Source organism: Sinohyriopsis cumingii, chromosome 9 (genome assembly GCF_028554795.1).
Source record: "Sinohyriopsis cumingii isolate HCF-2022 chromosome 9, ASM2855479v2, whole genome shotgun sequence".
Classification (NCBI taxonomy): Eukaryota; Metazoa; Mollusca; class Bivalvia; order Unionida; family Unionidae; genus Sinohyriopsis; species Sinohyriopsis cumingii.
Window position 1 is genome coordinate 117,435,819 of NC_142969.1, and position 19,000 is coordinate 117,454,818.

General features: G+C 34.2%; 1 protein-coding gene across 1 annotated transcript in view; it reads right to left on the reverse strand.

Annotated features, from left to right (window-relative positions):
• LOC149792534 (uncharacterized) overlaps positions 1 to 17,740 on the reverse strand; it is a 39,680-nt gene extending 21,940 nt beyond the window's left edge. The window contains exons 1-5 of the mRNA XM_089971171.1: positions 17,589 to 17,740; positions 13,469 to 13,573; positions 10,891 to 11,059; positions 7,206 to 7,306; positions 1,119 to 1,244 (exon numbers count right to left, since the gene is read on the reverse strand). Of these exons, the coding sequence (XP_089827297.1) occupies positions 1,119 to 1,244; positions 7,206 to 7,306; positions 10,891 to 11,059; positions 13,469 to 13,526 (454 nt within the window). The 5' untranslated portion in view covers positions 13,527 to 13,573; positions 17,589 to 17,740. The remainder of the gene's footprint in view (positions 1 to 1,118; positions 1,245 to 7,205; positions 7,307 to 10,890; positions 11,060 to 13,468; positions 13,574 to 17,588) is intronic.
• Positions 17,741 to 19,000: the final 1,260 nt, after the last annotated feature.

Consider the following 19,000-nt stretch of genomic DNA (forward strand, 5'->3'; position numbering starts at 1 on the left):
TCGCTCAATCCAGTTGTAACACATTAAAAAGCCATCGACAACGGAAAACTCGAACTATCCAAGACTCATACATTATTGCCGCTATGTTCCTTTATCACGCACGGCTTAGTGCCGAGGTGGCTCAGTGGTTAGTGTGCCTAATTCACCATGGAAAGGGTGCTGGTTTGAATCCTACCACTGGACCAGTCTAGGTCAGTTACTGTGGTGGGTCATTGGGCCAGCCACTTTACTTCATTTGCTTCGGCACTTAATAACCTTCTTGTGTTGATATGCCTTAAGAAACAAAACGAAACAAAACAATTATGCATAGTTGCCTGTGCTGAGATTTTCTCGTTTCTCATGAATATACAGAAACCTGCTAAACGAATTACTTTTCTCGCAAGAGCGATGCATGAACCTTCGGGTTGTTTGATCGAGCCAATCAAAGTTTCACTTCCAAACTCAGACACTTATGGACGACAAAACTTGCTCTTTTATTGCTGTATATGAGGTTTTTATATTGTGTTGCTGATAAGTACCTTGTTTTGAGGCGCATTCATGAAAAACGAAAACCTCTCCTCAAAGCTAGCCGCGGATTAGAAAGGAGCGTAGCGGATTGTCGCCAGTGGCTTGCGACCACGACCCCGCATTTTATATCTATTTCTTAACTTTCTAATGTAGATTGTCTAATAAATATGACATTTTTATCTCCTGATTGTCAATGTAATAACAGGAAATGGTTGTTTGGGAACAGTAAAAAAATTAGAAACTGCATTATGATAAGTGTAAATTTTCTTATAATTGACCGTCATGTCTGCACCTAGGTGGAGAAATAAAAGAGAGGAAATTGCTGTGTCTTTCAGGACTCTACACCTCTTTTGCCAAGCTTTAATCATATGTATATCCTAAAAATGATAGATCAAGATTTGTTCCCAGCCTCCAAGTGCAAATTAAAGCTGAATTAATGGTCAGTGATTTTCTATTATATTTCCTTTAACATTGGCTAAGAATGCAACATAATTTACGCTGCGAAGATTAGTATACTTGCCAAAAGAAGTATGCCTAAATGCAAATAAAACAAATTTAAATATTACACATCATGTGGAAAGTGTAATTGTCAAAAAAGGAAATATTTTCACCTGCTCTTTTTATATTTACGTGTTGCTTCATATGGCCTCCTTTTACCGTGCAAGTATTATCCAGCGTAAGTTTGGTCTTGGAGTTCACCATCTGAGGACCAAACATTCTGTAGTCAGGTCCACGGGCTTTAAAAAGAGAGCAATTGTTCTACCGATCATAAATGATGGAAATTATAAAAAGACGTTAACATTCTAACACACCTGGAATTGTTACCTGCTTTTCGACTGGTTCAGCATCAAAATCAGCGACAGTATAAACCAAGAAAGAAAGAAAACTGTTTCTAAGCTTGAGACCACGTGGCCATGTACAAGCGCATAACAAACTTAAAATAGGTACAATATGCTCCTGGGAAAAATACACGCATTAGCTGAATATTATACAAATATGTAATTATATAGCATTTTATCAGTTGTTCGCATTTGAAAGGCAAACCGAATAAACTATTATAGTTTTTTAATACTACTCACCAATTGATTACATATAGGTTTGTAACACTTTTCAAATAATCGTGTTCGTATTAATTCCAGTGTACATCAGGAGGGTGTTCCTAGTAATACCAATGCACATAGGACGGGTGTTCCTTGTAATACCAGTGTACATAAGAAAGGTGTTCGAAGTAATACCAGTGTACACCTGTAAACTACAATCGACCATCTAATATAACCATATTGTTTCTAGCGATTACTGTCCCTAAGATGAAAAAATATGATGCTTTATTTGGTATGTTGCTTAAAGTGGACCGAAAATTCCAAAGACAACCAGTACACGAATATTCGTCAGTGACTGCGAGATCTCTGTTATGTGGAAAATTCTAGAATTTCATCCGATTTACTAAAATATGGTTGGAGTTCTATATCAGATAGGTCCATTTCTGTATGGCGGTCATAGTGTAAATTCCAGTGATGATTAGAAATGTTAAGCAAGAAAAGATGAGGAGTACATGTGAGGATGCTAAAATGACATTGAGATCTAGTATTGTCGCTGTCAAAAGGCCTTTATAGTGGAACTACATTAGAGCTATCGACCTCTGAAAGGTATGAATATTTTAAAGATATCTACCTCGGAATATTGTATATATCTTAAAGATATCTTCCTCGGAATGATGTGATACTTTAAAGATATCTACCTTAAAAAGGGTATGAATACTTGCAAGATATCTACCTGGAAATGATGAAAATACCTTCAAGATATCTACCTCAGAAGGGATATGAATACTTCAAGATATATACCTCAAATCAGCATTAATACTTTAAAGCTACCTACCTCGAAACGGTATGAATACTTTCAAGATATCTACCTCAGAAAGGGTATGAATACTTTCAAGATATGTACCTCAAATTGGCTTTAATACTTTAAAGATATCTACCTCGAAACGGTATGAATACTGTCAAGATATCTACCTCGAAATGATGACAATACTTTCAAGACATCTTCCTCGAAATGATGACAATACGTTAAAAATATCTACCTCGAAACGGTATGAATACTTTCAAGATGTCTACCTCGAAATGGTGACAATACTTTCAAGATATCTACCTCAGAAAGGGTATAAAAACTTTAAGAATCTCTACCTCGAAATGGTATAAACACTTTAAAAATATTTACATGGAAATGATGACAATACTTTCAAGATATCTACATCAGAAAGGGTATGAATACTTTCAATATATCTACCTCAGAAAGGATATGAATACTTTCAAGATATCTACCTAGAAATGATGAAAATACTTTCAAGATATCTACCTCAGAAAGGGTATGAATACTTCAAGATATTTACCTCAAATTGGCATTAATACTTTAAAGATATCTACCTCGAAACAGTATGAATACTTTCAAAATATCTACCTCGAAATGATGACAATACTTTCAAGATATCTACCTCAGAAAGAGTATAAAAACTTTAAGGATCTCTACCTCGAAATGGTATAAACACTTTAAAGATATTTACCTGGAAATGATGACAATACTTTCAAGATATCAACATCAGAAAGGATATGAATACTTTCAATATACCTACATCAGAAAGGATATAAATACTTTCAAGATATCTGCCTCAGAAAAGGTATCAATACTTTAAAGATATCTACCTCAAATTGGCATTAATACTTTGAAGATGTTTACTCTCGAAAAGGTAAAACTATTTTAAATATCTTTTCCACAGAATTGTGTGAATGCTTTATAGACATCTACCTCGGAACAAGTATGAATTCTTTAAAGATATCTACCTCGGAAAAGGTATGAACGCTTTAAAATAGTTTTACCATTGATACAAATATGTGTCAAATCTGAATCATGATGATACAAATAAAAGTCTTAAAGGAAAATGAATTCTAATTTTCATATGTGCCTTGTATGAATATATTAAATAAAAATCAATATATATATATATATATATATATATATATATATATATATATATATATATATATATATATATATATATATATATAATTAAAATCCACTGAACTGGTTTGAAGATATAGCCGATTAATTTCATATAGTGAACTCGTTCTTTTGACATCGAAAATCTTCATGAAGGACGTAGTTCTGACGTCACTAGCTAGCATTTAGTTCATTGCCAATACATGTGTCTATTGATTCTATGTTGCAGGTAAGTTCATCCTGGAACTCTAAAATGTGTACAAAGAGCAATGACGTTAAACTATATTAGCAATGATTAATTCAAATAATGAAGATATACGTGGAACGAGCTTATAAGATTGTCAGGATTCGTGCAACCTACTTCAACTCATTTCACTACGGTAACACATACAAAATGATTCATTATATGACATCAGAATTGTATCAAGATACCCCGAAATACTGCAAAGACATTTACTTTTTTATTATGACATCACGTTAAATCGTTATTCAATCCAAACTGTCTTGCAACTATCAAAACTTCGAGTAATTTTCAACCGTGAAGCTGAGAAGCATACAAATATGGCAATATTGTATGGCTCGGTAAAGTGGTCAATTGCGGACAGGATACCGAGACACTATCCTTTACTTGCAAGCAAAACTTTTGCTGATACTGAACGTTCTATAAATTCCACATTCGATAAAGTTGGTTTAATACAAACAGTTTGTTCTCCTTAATTCAGACAATGTAGAAGCAGGGCATTAAATGACTTCAAATAGTCAAATCACCGGGTGAGGACCGGTTACCGTATGAATTTTGAAGATGCAAAATAGATACAATATCCAATTTTACTCATCAGTTTCATGCCGTATGCATTCAATGGTACATTCTCCAAAACGTGGCGACAATGTATGGTATTACCTCTACATATAAAATGTAGTTTGTTTAAGCTATTAGATAGTTGTAGTAAAACATTGAACACAGATATAATCAAATGATCGTCCCATTATAACAGTAAAATACCAGAAGCATAAACTGTATTTACGGCGGGTTATTCAACTATAGACACTACTTTTGCATTGTAGTCACTTATTGAAAAATACTTCTCGAAGAAAAGGGAGGCGAATATTAAAGTCTGCATATATATTTAAGAAAGGTATTTGACTCAGTTCATAAAACTCAGGTATGATTTTTTTTACTAGATGGTATACACCTAAAGATTATATGTATATTTAGACTTACTTGTTTGTATTTCAAAATCAGCTGTTATAATTGTTAGAACTGATCATATAAACTCACTAGATATACCCCATATTACCACAAGATCTGTTTGTGTACACTTTAATTAACTTCAAGATACCACAAAATGAATACAAGATACAAAAAGATAGATACAAGATACCCACAAGATGAATACAAGATACAAAAAGATAGATACAAGATACCCTCAAGATGAATACAAGATACAAAAAGATGATACAAGATACCACAAGATGAATACGAGATACAAAAAGATAGCTACAAGATACCACAAGATGAATACAAATACAAAAAGAGGGATACAAGATACCACAAGATGAATACAAGATACAAAAAGATAGCTACAAGGTACCACAAGATGAATACAAGATACAAAAAGATAACTACAAGATACCACAAGATGAATACAAGATACAAAAAGATAGATACAAGATACCACAAGATGAATACAAGATACAAAAAGATAGCTACAAGATACCACAAGATGAATACAAGATACCCCAAGACGAGTTTGTGTATGCTTTAATGAACAGCAAGATACCACAGAATGAATATAATATACCACAAAATAGCTACAAAATACCCACAAGATAACTACAAGACACGCATAATGAATACAAGACGCCACATGATTTGTACAGGATAAACAAGATAAGTACAAGATGCCACAAAATGTGTTTGTGTATGCTTAATTAACTACAAGATGCCACAAGATGAATTCAAGATACCACGAGATAAGATAACTGCAAAACACCACAAGATGAGTACAAAATGAAACAAGATGAGTACAAGTTACCACAAGATGTATTCAAGATACCACCAGATAAGATAACTGCAAGACACCACAAGATAAGTACAAAATGAAACAAGATGAGTACCAAATGAAACAAGATGCGTACAAGTTACCACAAGATGACTATAAGATGCTAAGATGTACAAGAGAGAAAAATTCTGCAAAATTCCAATTTATCGATTAAATAGTGAGTTATAAAATAACTAGCTATGCATATGTATGCATGTCAAATGTGACTGGGAGACTAATTCAGAAGAATCATAAAAATGATATATCGAAGATCGGATAATTCTGAAAATAAGTTTTTATATCATCAAGTCTGGTCTTCACGTAGATCGGCTTGTTTATAGGCCATACGCACAATATGGATTTTGTCACGGCTTTGAATTGAGTTCACTTCTGTTTTCATTGATTTTAGCAATCTGTTACCGCCGATGAATGGACATGGTGTCAACAGTGTTCATGTCGATGAAGAGTAGGTTTATACCATGTTATTACTATATCCTGATGGTATATACACGTCTGCAGAATGCCCCCTGACTCACTACCAAGGGTGGCACTGAGATGGACTCCACAATGGAAAAGGAACCGTGGCAGACCCAAAGAGACCTGGCGCCGAACCGTGGAGCGAGAACTCAAGACCAGAGGCCTCACCCTGCAGACCGCCCCCATAACAGCAGCCGACAGACCAAAATGGTGCTCCCTTGCTGTCGCCTCAAGCACCAGACGGCGCAGAGAGGATTGATTATTATCTATTTATTATATACATATTTACTGAGTCAGTTGTGTGATTATAGAAAAGTGACAATTAGAACAGTTTTATTTCAAGAAAAGGGTTTAGTGATGGATCTAACATATAAGGACATTTCTCGAATTAGGGGCCTTGTTTGAAAAAGGGCGAAAACTGGAAGATTTTTTATCAAGATAAATTAGATTGACAACATAACTTATTATGGCCATTTGTGAATTTTATATTCGAACAAAATCATTAGGTCCATCGCTCTTAAAAATACGTTAATAAAGTAAATCATTGATTTCTGGTTTTAAAAAAATGCAAGAAGAAAATAAAAGCTCGGTTTTTAAAACGCCCCAAAAAATAAGATTTTAAACTGCTTGCTCAAATCTATTCTCTTCGTGTCTCTGACTTTTGATGTTACAGGAAAAGAAAAGAAATTTTGAATATCTCATCATAGCTATTGTATAATCAGCATGTAGAATATGAATAAATTAATATATTAGATGCATCAATATAAATACTGGTGTCATTTGTTTGCATGCCAAATTACAGATATCATAGTAAATCTACATAATATGTTGCATAATGAGAAACATTGCAAGCGTCTTATCTATGTTAGTTTTTGTCGCTGTTATCGTGCATTTTTATCTCTTTTTACATACATACATACATACATACATGCAGACATACATACATACATACATACATACATACATACATACATACATACATACATATACACAGACAGCAAAGTAGATGACTGGCTGTGCAGAAGTAAATAATAGGATCGATGGAGGGAAATGAGTAGCCCTCGGGTGAATGCATAGATAAATGAATGAATGGATTGATCGGTAGGTAGATAAAAAGAATTAATAAGAATGAGAGTTCATTTTGCAGGTAGATGCAAAATCTGTAAAATTGAAAATACAGTTTACGGTTTAATCTGATGATACTATACTCCGCAGATGAATGTCCAGCAATATTCACGAAACCCAGGCAAATTGCACCAATCGTGGACCACGAGGCAGATTTCGTTCTAAAATTATACACAAAAATTGAGTTAAGACTTCACAATGAAGAATAATTATTTAACAAGAAAAAATGGGATATTTTTCTAAACATCACATAGCTTGCCATAATAGTACGCAAAGGTGTACATCCCAAATGTTTTTATCGGAATAAACGAATACAACGTTTGGTCTTGAGCGAGGACTTGTCTGTCTGTCTGTCTGTCTGTATGTATGTATGTATGTATGCATGTATGTATGTATGTATGTATGTATGTATGTATGTATGTATGTGTGTGTGTGTGTGTGTGTGTGTGTGTGTGTGTGTATGTATGTATGTATGTATGTATGTATGTGTGTGTGTGTGTATGTATGTATGTATGTATGTATGTATGTAAATGGGCTTGTCTGCTTAGGACGGTCGAAATATCATCAAGTATCCGACGTTCATTTCCTAAAATACTCATAACACATTTCTTAGCATAAAAGACAAAACAAGATTCCTTGGCATAGAACATGATTTCGTTATGTTCAAAATATAGCTTACACGCTACTTTTCTCTTTCAAACCCTTTCACAGTGACAATTCTCTTAAGCATTTATAAAGGAAACCAAGATACAAAAGAACCAGAAGCCGAAAAGTATCAAATCTTAGTGCCAATCCGCCCCAGAGGAAACAAAGAAAGTGTTTTGTAAGAACAACTTATCCAGCTGAACAAATATTTATATTACTTCTCTTAGCAGTCAATAAATTTTGTCATAAATTGTCTTTCAATGTTCATCAGGGTTTAAAAACCCGAGTAACCTCAGCCTGTGATTATATTTTTCCCACAATGTCGGTTTATGCTCTGAAAACCAGGTCTTTATTCTTTATAAATGAGTTTGTACCTTCAACTTTCACAATAAATCATTATTTTCATTATTATCCTGGTAATAACAAACATATATGTAAGTCCATAAAAACGCTGATCTGGAGCTTGGATCTAGAACATTGCAGTAGTTATGGCCATGATTTGAAATGAAGTAAATCTATATTAGAGTTTCATGGATTTTACCTGACAGTCGTGTTTAACTGCTAGAAAGAAGAATAAAAGGCTGCTATGGATAAAACAAATATGATCCGAATATTCCATTGGATAGGAAACCATGATGGAGAACGGGTCTGACAATGGCACTAGCGAATAATATCTAAATAAATTAGGATTTTAGTCCCATCGCAAGTTAATTCGGTAAAAAGAGAAAATAGACATTTTACTTACAACATATTCAGCAAAAATATAAGCCTTATGACGGTGAATCTGGAAGTTTACAATGTTCAATTACTGTTCTGTGACAATAAATATGTTTATTATCGAGAACCATGGTACGTTTTCTCTAGATTCGGTGTCAATCGGTCTCTCGATAAAATCCAGCTGTACTTTTAGTAGGGCCTCATCAAGGAAACCTATCTGCAAAACTAGTTTTCGTTTGTAGAATAAATCATCTAAACCTGGCAGCTGTTCGTAATGATGATAGGAAGAAAATCCACGTTTAATACACTAGCATTAGAATATTGAGTAAATAGATAATAAAACACCAAACACAGTAGTACTGTGACGACCCTATGGTCTTAAACTAAATAAGAAAAAAGATCGAAAACCAACAAGTTTTGTAAAATTCTAATATAATTACTTCCCTAAAATGAAAAGTGAAAAATTAAAAATAACTTACAGTATGGTGAATGAAATCCTAAATAGTCCTGAAGTTCTTTAACAAGTCCGTAAGAATCCAGTATTCCAAATGAGTTCTAGTGGTGTTCCGAATGAAGTTCAAACTATTGTGCTAATGTGCTAATAGTCTTGATGTATCACAATTATTTGATCCACAATGTAATTAAACGAATTCACTGTATTTCAAAGTCCGCTAATTAGTTTTAAAGTCTGAGCACTTCGTTAAAAAAATCCTCTCAGCTGAATTGTGTTATGTATATCTGATTTAATTTACATTTATTTTAATTTATTATTTGTTTGTCAGCTTAAAATATTTTTATTTCATTACATGCAATTATAATATAATCTTGTTCACGTGATTTGGAAATTGTTTCAGAAAATCTGTTTCACCTAACTCTAATTGTAAACACCTAAGGCTGACCTAGTTCCTGACCTTAATTCAAAAGTAGTAACAGCGACGTGAACAAGTTCTTTTTTTTTTTATTTTTATTGTGGAAATAATACGGCTGAGATCGAGGCTATATTGAATACGTGACCCTAGGCTAGTAAATAATTGTTGTGAAGTAAACAACATTTCATTTTTTATTTTAATTTTAGAGTAAAACGATTGGTTTTTGTCAGGGCCATGTTGAGAGTGCGTGATGTAAGCATGATCATGTGACCCTCATACGGGTACCAATTCTGCGTCACAAAATGACTGTATAATAATTGTTTTGGATGAATAATCTCAGTCTGGGCTTAAAACACTTGATGTCAAGTCGGTTTCTTCTGTTGTAGCCAGTTTTCGAGTTATCTGTTAATTTTTCTTCAGATTATTTGGATTCTTAAAGATTAATTTGTTTCTCTGGAAATATTTGCATGCTCATACAGAATTCTTAAAGAAAGACATTTCTTAAAAATGTTATTCAGATTTCCAATACATCTATGTTATTTCTTGTGTTTTTACAAGGACCTGTAGACAAAAGCACTGTACAGGATACAGCATACGTCATCGCCTTCCATCTTGGATTCTTCGTCGGGAATCAAACTTGGATTCATTAGAACATTTCATTATTAGGAGTTCTAACATTTAATTCGTGGATTATTTTTTGGATTATTTTTGGATTTGATTCTTAAAACCGTAAGTTCTTTTTTTTACAGTATTTTTCCAGGGAAATAAATAATTTGTTAAATTTTTCAAAGCTTGTTGTTTTCACTCTTTCTTGTGTTACTGTTTATTCGAGCCTAAACACATAACAAATGAATATACCTAAATGTCTCCTGCAAGACTGATGTTCATGTTATGAATCACTAATTCTGAGTAAAACAGCCCTTATATAGAACAAAATAAATAAATAAATAAATAAGGTGTAATAACATCAACAGAATGAGGTCGAATATTTATTCCAGATCATTATAACTTTGTGCACAAGGTCAGGTACATAACATCTAACTAATCAGGAATTCCAACTGAAAAACACATGACCTGAACTCAGATCACCTAAAATTTGTCAACCAGATTTCTTCTACACAGTTCCAAGGTCAAAAAGCTCACATCAGCATGTTTACTTCAATTAAACGTGCAACTCACCATCTTGAAACCATGTAATGTGTTTTAAAATGACATTTTAAAATACAAGCCCACAATAATAAAGAAAAATTAGTATTTTAATGTTATTTGCTAAGTAATCTTTACAATCTATAATCATGAAAATTAACGTAGCTTTAAAAGAAATTCAGTCATATATATATATATATATATATATATATATATATATATATATATATATATATATATATATATATATATATATATATATATATATATATATATATATATATATACTGGAGTACAAAACTATTGAAGCTTTGTCACATGGACTTAATTCATACCCTAATTTTACTTTTGAACAAAAAGGATCTTACTGAAGGATGTACACGTTGTCTTTTTTGGCAATGCAGCGGTACCTCAGTCTCGTTTTGCCCTCGATACCTACAAACAAATACTTTTTCCGAACCCATACGATTTCTCTTTTGCTTTCATCAATATTCTTCCATTTGTCCCTCAGATTTTCATGGAATTGACATCCGGACCCTGCGGTAGATATTAAACGTTAAGTGTTTTTCTTTTCTTTTTCAACAAAATTACCTCTAATGATAAATTGACAATAACCTATGAAGCATACCATAATACGACTGTAGCAATGAAATTATTTTTACTTAAGGGTGTAGAAGTTACGGCAGTAGGAAGTTGCACGACAAAGTTTGAACTACGTCCGTAAAGTGTGAAATATAGGTCATAGTGGCCTACATTGGTAGAAAAGATACAAGCTTTTGAAGATACAGGAACAACCTAATTTCAAGTTTGTAGCCTGGATTGTGTTTCCTGCCCAGTCATGAGCCATATGCAAACAAATTTCAGGAAAGTTAGCAATGCGTGAAGGTATTTGCCAGGGACTTTCTTTTGTTACAAGGGTTATAGTAGTGAAATGAATGTATATAATCATCAAGTGTCATTGCGCTAATGTGATCAGTGTATGAGAAAAGACTTTGATCACAAAGACAGTAAGGCTTGAAATACAGATTGTGACCTAGTTTACAGATATTATCTTCCACCAAGATTCTTTGATAATGCGCATGATTTTGTAGGATGGTATCGTGGTCATAATCATGATTTGGTATGATAGTGTCTTGGTCATGAGCAGTGCCAGATTAAGGCCTTCTAAGGCCCTAAGCACTGAAAATATTATGTTGCCCCATCCCCCTCGACAAAATGTGAAATTCAAGGGAAAAAATCCAGTATTATAAACTAAAAGGTGGGAAAATACCAGCGTTGCCATCATTCCAAATCAAAATACTCGTACATGCAGACGAAATGTATAATTCAATCAATCTTGTCATCAACAATTTATCTGATTTTTTCTGGTGCTCCTGTCCAGGTCATTAGCATGTTTCGGTAGGATAGTGTCGTGGTCATAAGCATGGTTTGGTACGATAGTGTCGTGATCATTAGCATGGTTGGTAGGATAGTGTCGTAGACATAAGCATGGTTGGTAGGATATTGTCGTAGTCATGATGAAGTTTTGTACGATAGTGTCGAGGTCGATGTCATAGTTAGGTAGGATAGTGTCGTGGTCATTAGCATAGTTAGGTGGGATAGTGTCGTGGTCATAAGCATGGTTCGGTAGGGATAGTGTCGTGGTCATAAGCATGGTTCGGTAGGATAGTGTCGTGGTCATAAGCATGGTTGGTAGGATAGTGTCGTGGTCATAAGCATGGTTGGTAGGATAGTGTCGTGGTCATAAGCATGGTTCGGTAGGGATAGTGTCGTGGTCATAAGCATGGTTCGGTAGGATAGTGTCGTGGTCATAAGCATGGTTCGATAGGATAGTGTCGTGGTCATAAGCATGGTTCGGTAGGATAGTGTCGTGGTCATAAGCATGGTTCGGTAGGATAGTGTCGTGGTCATAAGCATGGTTCGATAGGATAGTGTCGTGGTCATAAGCATGGTTGGTAGGATAGTGTCGTGGTCATAAGCATGGTTCGGTAGGATAGTGTCGTGGTCATAAGCATGGTTCGGTAGGATAGTGTCGTGGTCATAAGCATGGTTCGGTAGGATAGTATAGTGGTCATAAACATAGTTTTGATTTTATAATATGTATTAAAGGTAGAACATCATGGTAATTAGCTACAAAACAAAAATAGCAGTAGAAATATGTTCTAACGTTTGTTTATAAATACCAAATTATTTGTACGTACGAAAGCAGACGCCGGGGAGGGAAAGAGATAATAGAACAGATCACCTCTAATTCGTATTGACAATGCAAAATTGAATCTTTCTCGTTGCATTAGCTTCAAATAGTTTCGTATCATGAATTGTTTTGCAAAGGTGGGAAAATGGTGTCATGACAAATGTGGATAAACCTTCTTGAGTCAAACGTGGTTTTACAAAATATAGTTTTTTAAAAAAAAAATATTTTTAATTGTGTATATCCTGCTGTGATAATGAAGATTCGTCGTTCAACAGCTCAAATTCTTTCCTCAAAAATTTCTTATGTCAGGAAATTCCGTTGTTATTTCTTTAAGATATAAACTTATATGTCACATTTAATGTTTATTAAACAAAAATAGCAGTAGAAACATGTCCAAACGTTTGTTTATAAACACCCAATTATTTGTATTTTCTAATTGAATACTACACTAAAATCAGACGAGGAGTCGGATATAACTGGAAAGGAGAGAGTGAGATGGTTTTTTTTAAAAATTAATTATTCCCCTGGTATTATCACCTGCATCCGCTAAAATACGTCACTCAATTATTTTTCAAGATCTTTAGCGTTCTTAAACCTAGGCCTGCTGTCATAATGTAACTGTTAGCATTCGTTACTCAGTTTCGTCCTTGCTTGCGCAGTTTCTGACCAATATAATTAAGTTATTTCAAGTAAATATCATCAATATAATAGGAATGAAATAAAACTGAGACACTGAGTAGCAAACACCTTACCTTGTACAACAACCGCCGATGCAGATATAGCTATCAGTAACAAAAGACAGTACAGCATTATGTTCCAAGTTCATCAATAGTTCCCCATAGGAAAAGCTTGTTCATCTAGAAAAGAACGAAGTGCAAAAAGGAACTGTGATCATTAGCTTGCATTTTTGTATGCTTATTATTTTTTCCGTTAACATTGTCAGAATCGTGCAACATTTTTCCATACTGCACGGCTTTATATTGCACGACACTGTCTTAAAATAATGTCGTGTATTAGATACTACTTTGATTGCAAACAAATAATGTACGCTCAGAAGCAGAAGATTTAGCTTTGATTTTGTTATATTTGTTTGTGAATTAAATAAACGATATGATTAGTCCCTTTGAAAGTAGGATATTAAAGCTAATGATGTGGACGATTTCATGCAAGACGACAAAGAAGACTTATTTCTACTAAACGGACTCTCATACAACAGCTGCTTTGCAAATTTACCCTTTTAATTTTTTGATACAATGTTTTGGATGCAGGCTAGCGATAGAAGCCACACAAGTCATGTACATAGATAGGGTCAATCTAACAAAGAGCATGCCAGTGATAGTGCATAAACATGTGGCTTCTAACGGGAATAACTAACTTACAGCTTTGCATCATGAATTTCCTCAAAGTGTTCTTTCTTAGTTAGTTCTGCAATAAGAATTACATGACCCATGTCATGGGTTCCAAAACTTGATACACACCACTAAATTGTACTGTAATTTCGACTACCTTTCCAACAGAAATCACATTCTCCCTACTGCACTCAAAATAATAATTTCAATTTAAACAAATAATATTTTCCCACATGATGATTCCAAACAATCACTGAAAGAACAGAAACAGAGATCCAGTTGTTTCAAGGCGGTTCCCACCATTGCTCAGATCATATGTGCATCGTACTGAATTAGCTGAGGCAATAAATTCAGCCCATTTCAAGTGGAAAAGCAGAATTTAATCTGATCGACAGAAGAACAAAAAGCATGCATTTCAAACCAGCTGGAAAAGATGTTTCAATGCATATTCATTCACAATGTCAATTTTAAGTAGACCAAAATGAGAGTTTTAAGCTAATTTCGAGCGCGCGACAAAGGTATCTGGGCGGTGCTATGAATCTATGGCTGTGTATTTATTTGGAATACAGCATAAATTAAATGACTCTCTTTTTTGTAGTCTATTCATTTTATTAGAAAGACCTCGGTTGCAAAACAAAACGATTATATACAAAAGGTTAATGTACTGGTATGGGAAAATATGAACTCGTTTTTTTTTTCTGAGCAATAATGCAATCGCATGGCCATGCAGTATTACTCTGATAAACTCGTTCGTATTTCCCATCCATATACAGTAACCTATAATATAGTATAAGTATAATACAGTACAGTACAGTACAGTACAGCACAGCACAGTACAGTACAGTACAGTACAGTACAGTACAATGCAGTGCAGTGCAGTGCACTGCAGTGCAGCATGGCATTGCATGGCATGGCATAGCATAGCATAGCATACTATACTATACTATACTATACTATACTATACTATACTATACTATACTATACTATACTATACTACACTGTGTAGTGTGGTGTATATTATTAATTATTTTCTAAACTTAATTGACTAACCACCCAGGTAAGTCATAATTGTAAAGAGTTTACCATTGATCGTTTATGTCTCGACAAAACTAAATGAATCATTGTCAAACAAAAGAGCCCGTTGTTTTAAAAAAAGACATCGCCACATCATCTGATAGATTGATTTGGAATCCTTTGTGACAACTAACTTCTATGGTACCAGTATTTTTAAGTGTTTGTGAAATTATAGTTGATGTCCCTAGTAAGTGTTACTAGGGTTATAACGATATTGTAAAACAGCTGAATACTTAAAAGGTCTCATTTTACAGACCCGAACATAAATAAACTTACTGCCCTCGTAAATGAAAGGGTTCCCAATCATATCAGTTTTAATATCCCCGAAATTACTTTAACTGATGCTAGGTATATTACCACTAAAATAGACACAAACAAATAGGTCTAAATGTCTGCTTTATCAGTTTCTGAGTCATTGAAAGAAGTAATTAACTGTAGTATCACATCCTCTAAATTTCCAGCCATTGAAATTGACTTATGCATTCTCAATTCAAAAGAAAAATGACAAAATAACCCATATTTGTTTTATCTGTACTTTACAAAATGATTGAAAACATGTCAGCATGTCAGAAAGCATCATTTCGCTATAGTTCAACATGCACCAATCTTTATAAATCACAATCAGGTTTCCAACAAGAACAGTCATGTTAAACTGAATTGGCGAAACTTATAGACCAGTAGCTAGAAGCCGTTGAATCCCACGAACTTACTGGCGAACTTATTAGATTTCAAAAAGCAAACGTTTTGACCGACCATTCTTTGCTCATTGAAAAATCTATCAGTAAACAAGTTTTCTTTAAATTCATTTACTTGTTTCACATTATGTCTCGCTTCTGATTGGATTCATATTGTAAGTGGTGTTCCTCAAGGCTCTATATTGGCGCTTCTTCTTTTTCACTGTTTGTCAATGACTTAGTCTTGTATCCATTGCAATCTAACACTTATCTTTTTCGCTGACGATTCAACACTGTATACATCTGGTAAATCTTTCGACTCCATTGAAATAAACTTCAACTCGACCTCAACAATTCTTTAGTTTATTATATAAAAACAGAATGCATTTAAATGCATTTAAAACGGAATGTATGACCATCGGAACAGAGAGAATACCTGAATGTATGTAAATGACTCATTTTTTATAATAAAATAACTTATTTTAAATTTAAAAACCACATGGGAGATGGGTCTTTTATAACCTAATGTGTCATCTTCGTTAAATAAAGATTGGCAGTAAACATTAACGTCATATACATGATATAACAGCTGATGTGCATAACAATTATAACAATATAAAAAATATACCAGTAGATCTTCAAGATAGCATACATCCATACTGAAAGTAAATCGACAGTCTATCATGGATTCTCGTACACCTTCCAGATATAACGCGTTTCTAACTGGTCGTACATCAAAATTTGTAACAGCAAAATCTACAACATACAGTCGGAAATTGTACGACCCTGTTACTTCGTTACACTTCCGGTTCCGGCCACGAAAAATGACATTTTCTCCTAATTTACCGCAAAGCTTTTCCAAAGTGTGATAGGATATAAATAGCTTCATTTTCGCTTGAGGATTTGAAACTAGCCCATGTAAATGATAGTTTTGTTTTCGCTAATAACAGGTGTACCGGATGCGTCGCCAGGGAACCTTAATTTGCGACAGAAAATGCGTCAATAACGGCTTCATATATTTAAATAAAATACTAATGTCCACTAATTTTACTTTGGAGAGAGATTGGCATTCGACCAGTCGAAGTGTTTTGCCTTACCTGGTGTGTTAGGACCATTTATTTGTGCTGTATCAGTTTCCGTGATTTGGGGGAAAGTAACATTTTTGGCTAGAACTTAAATTTGTGGATTTGGGGAGCGTCCTATTGGCAATCGCTCGTTAGGCTTCGGTATTATATTACTTTGCTGCATGACAAAAAAAAAAGGGGGGGGGGACAATACAAATCTTATGGTTTAACAAGCCCAATTGTCTCCATTGTGCTTCTTTCGAGTTTTCGAAAACTTAAATAGTATATCTAGCTAATACATCATTTTCAGATATAATACACTTACATTAAGATGGTTTATTGTTAGAATCTGTAGCTTGTGTGAGCGAATGCAGGTTGTATATCAATAGCTTTGTCAAAATTATCGCCGGAAACTCTTCCTGATATAATCGTATTCGCTTGAAGGAGAGTGAGGTTGACATTAACGATTTATTCAAATAGGCTATTGAAATATAGAAAGCAGACTTCCTAAATTCAATGCAGTGTGAAATGTGGAGTTTTGCAAGGCTTTAAAATGTAGGACTCCTGGCAAGGTTTACACAGTTCAGTGTATCAATGTCTCTCACGTGATCTAGATGAGACACGACGCAAAAGCGTGTTGGTTTGTAAGTACACTTCAATGTTTGTGTGTACACCAGAGAGAGAGAGAGAGAGAGAGAGAGTAAACCTTACCTGAGAAGTAAGCGCTACTTTCACTATTAAATGATCCAAACTACAAAATGATTTGACAGGATATTAAAAGTGTGTGCACAAAATCGTTACACTTCACTGGCAAATGGATAATGAAGTACGGTTATATAACTCCGGATCGGATCAACATTACTGTCCCCATCATTCACTGATCACGTGGTGTGGCGATTAATAGTTCATTTAAATATTTTTCGCTGAGAGGAAACAAATTGCGATATCAAATAACAGACATTTCAGTACAAAGGTACCATGTAAACGTGTCAGTTTTTAATCTGTAAATCTCAGATCAATGTATCATAATATGGAATCTTAGCACGCCATGTACTTGACACAGTATATATTTGTTGTACACAATATATTTAGTAAATCAAACATATGTTTTGGACTTTGACTCTGTCTCTGTCTCTCTCTCTCTGTCTCTCTGTCTGTCTCTCTCTCTCTCTCTCTCTCTCAGCATTACTAATGTGCTCCCTTTAAAATTTATGTTAGCTACCCCGTCACTATCTTACTGTCATCTCTCGTTTGAAATTTTCGGCCCCTCACCCCGTTTGATTCGCTGTGAAATGTGCTGGATTCTTTGAGGTAAAGCAAGATTAGAGGACATTTCGTTTCTTGTAAGAGATGTGCGTTTGCATTTTTTTAAAATTAGAACATAATGAAGACACAAATGATTGATTGCCAGTTTCAATTCTCAATCACACCCACCCATTGTAGTAAATATAAACAAAGATCGTGTCGTTTTGTCTTCTTGTTTATTTTATCCAAGATGAATTGCGACTATATTTATTTTCAATTGTAACCAATAAAAGTATCAGTATTTTCCATGGATATTACTACAAAATTTAAATTACAACGTTACTTAAAATTACAAACGGCTTCAAACATTATTTATTAAGCTAATGCAATATTCACTCCTTGCAAAACTTAATAAATGCACTTCTCTAGCGCAAACTTCCATAGCGGCGTTGCGAACACAAAATAATAATTAAATTTGTCATAATCGTAAATAATGACCTAAACGTGACCTGCATTCGACAGGTTTTAGAGACCTGCTAGAAACATTTCACGAGTTTAACGTCAATGCAACAGTGTGAGTACCTAAAACTCAATTCCTTTTTATTGACAACTTTGGATCAGATGGAAAATTTGCCAGAGCTAATTGTGTCGAAGGAAACTAGCAAAAAAAAAATGATAATAAAACAATATATATGCCTTTAGCTGGTGAATCGGAATATAATGTAGCTTTAGCATGCCATTAGCTGGTGAATCGGAATATAATGTAGCTTTAGCATGCCATTAGTTGGTGAATCGGAATATAATGTAGCTTTAGCATGTCATTAGCTGGTGAATCGGAATATGATGCAGCTTCAGCATGACATTAGCTGGTGAATCGG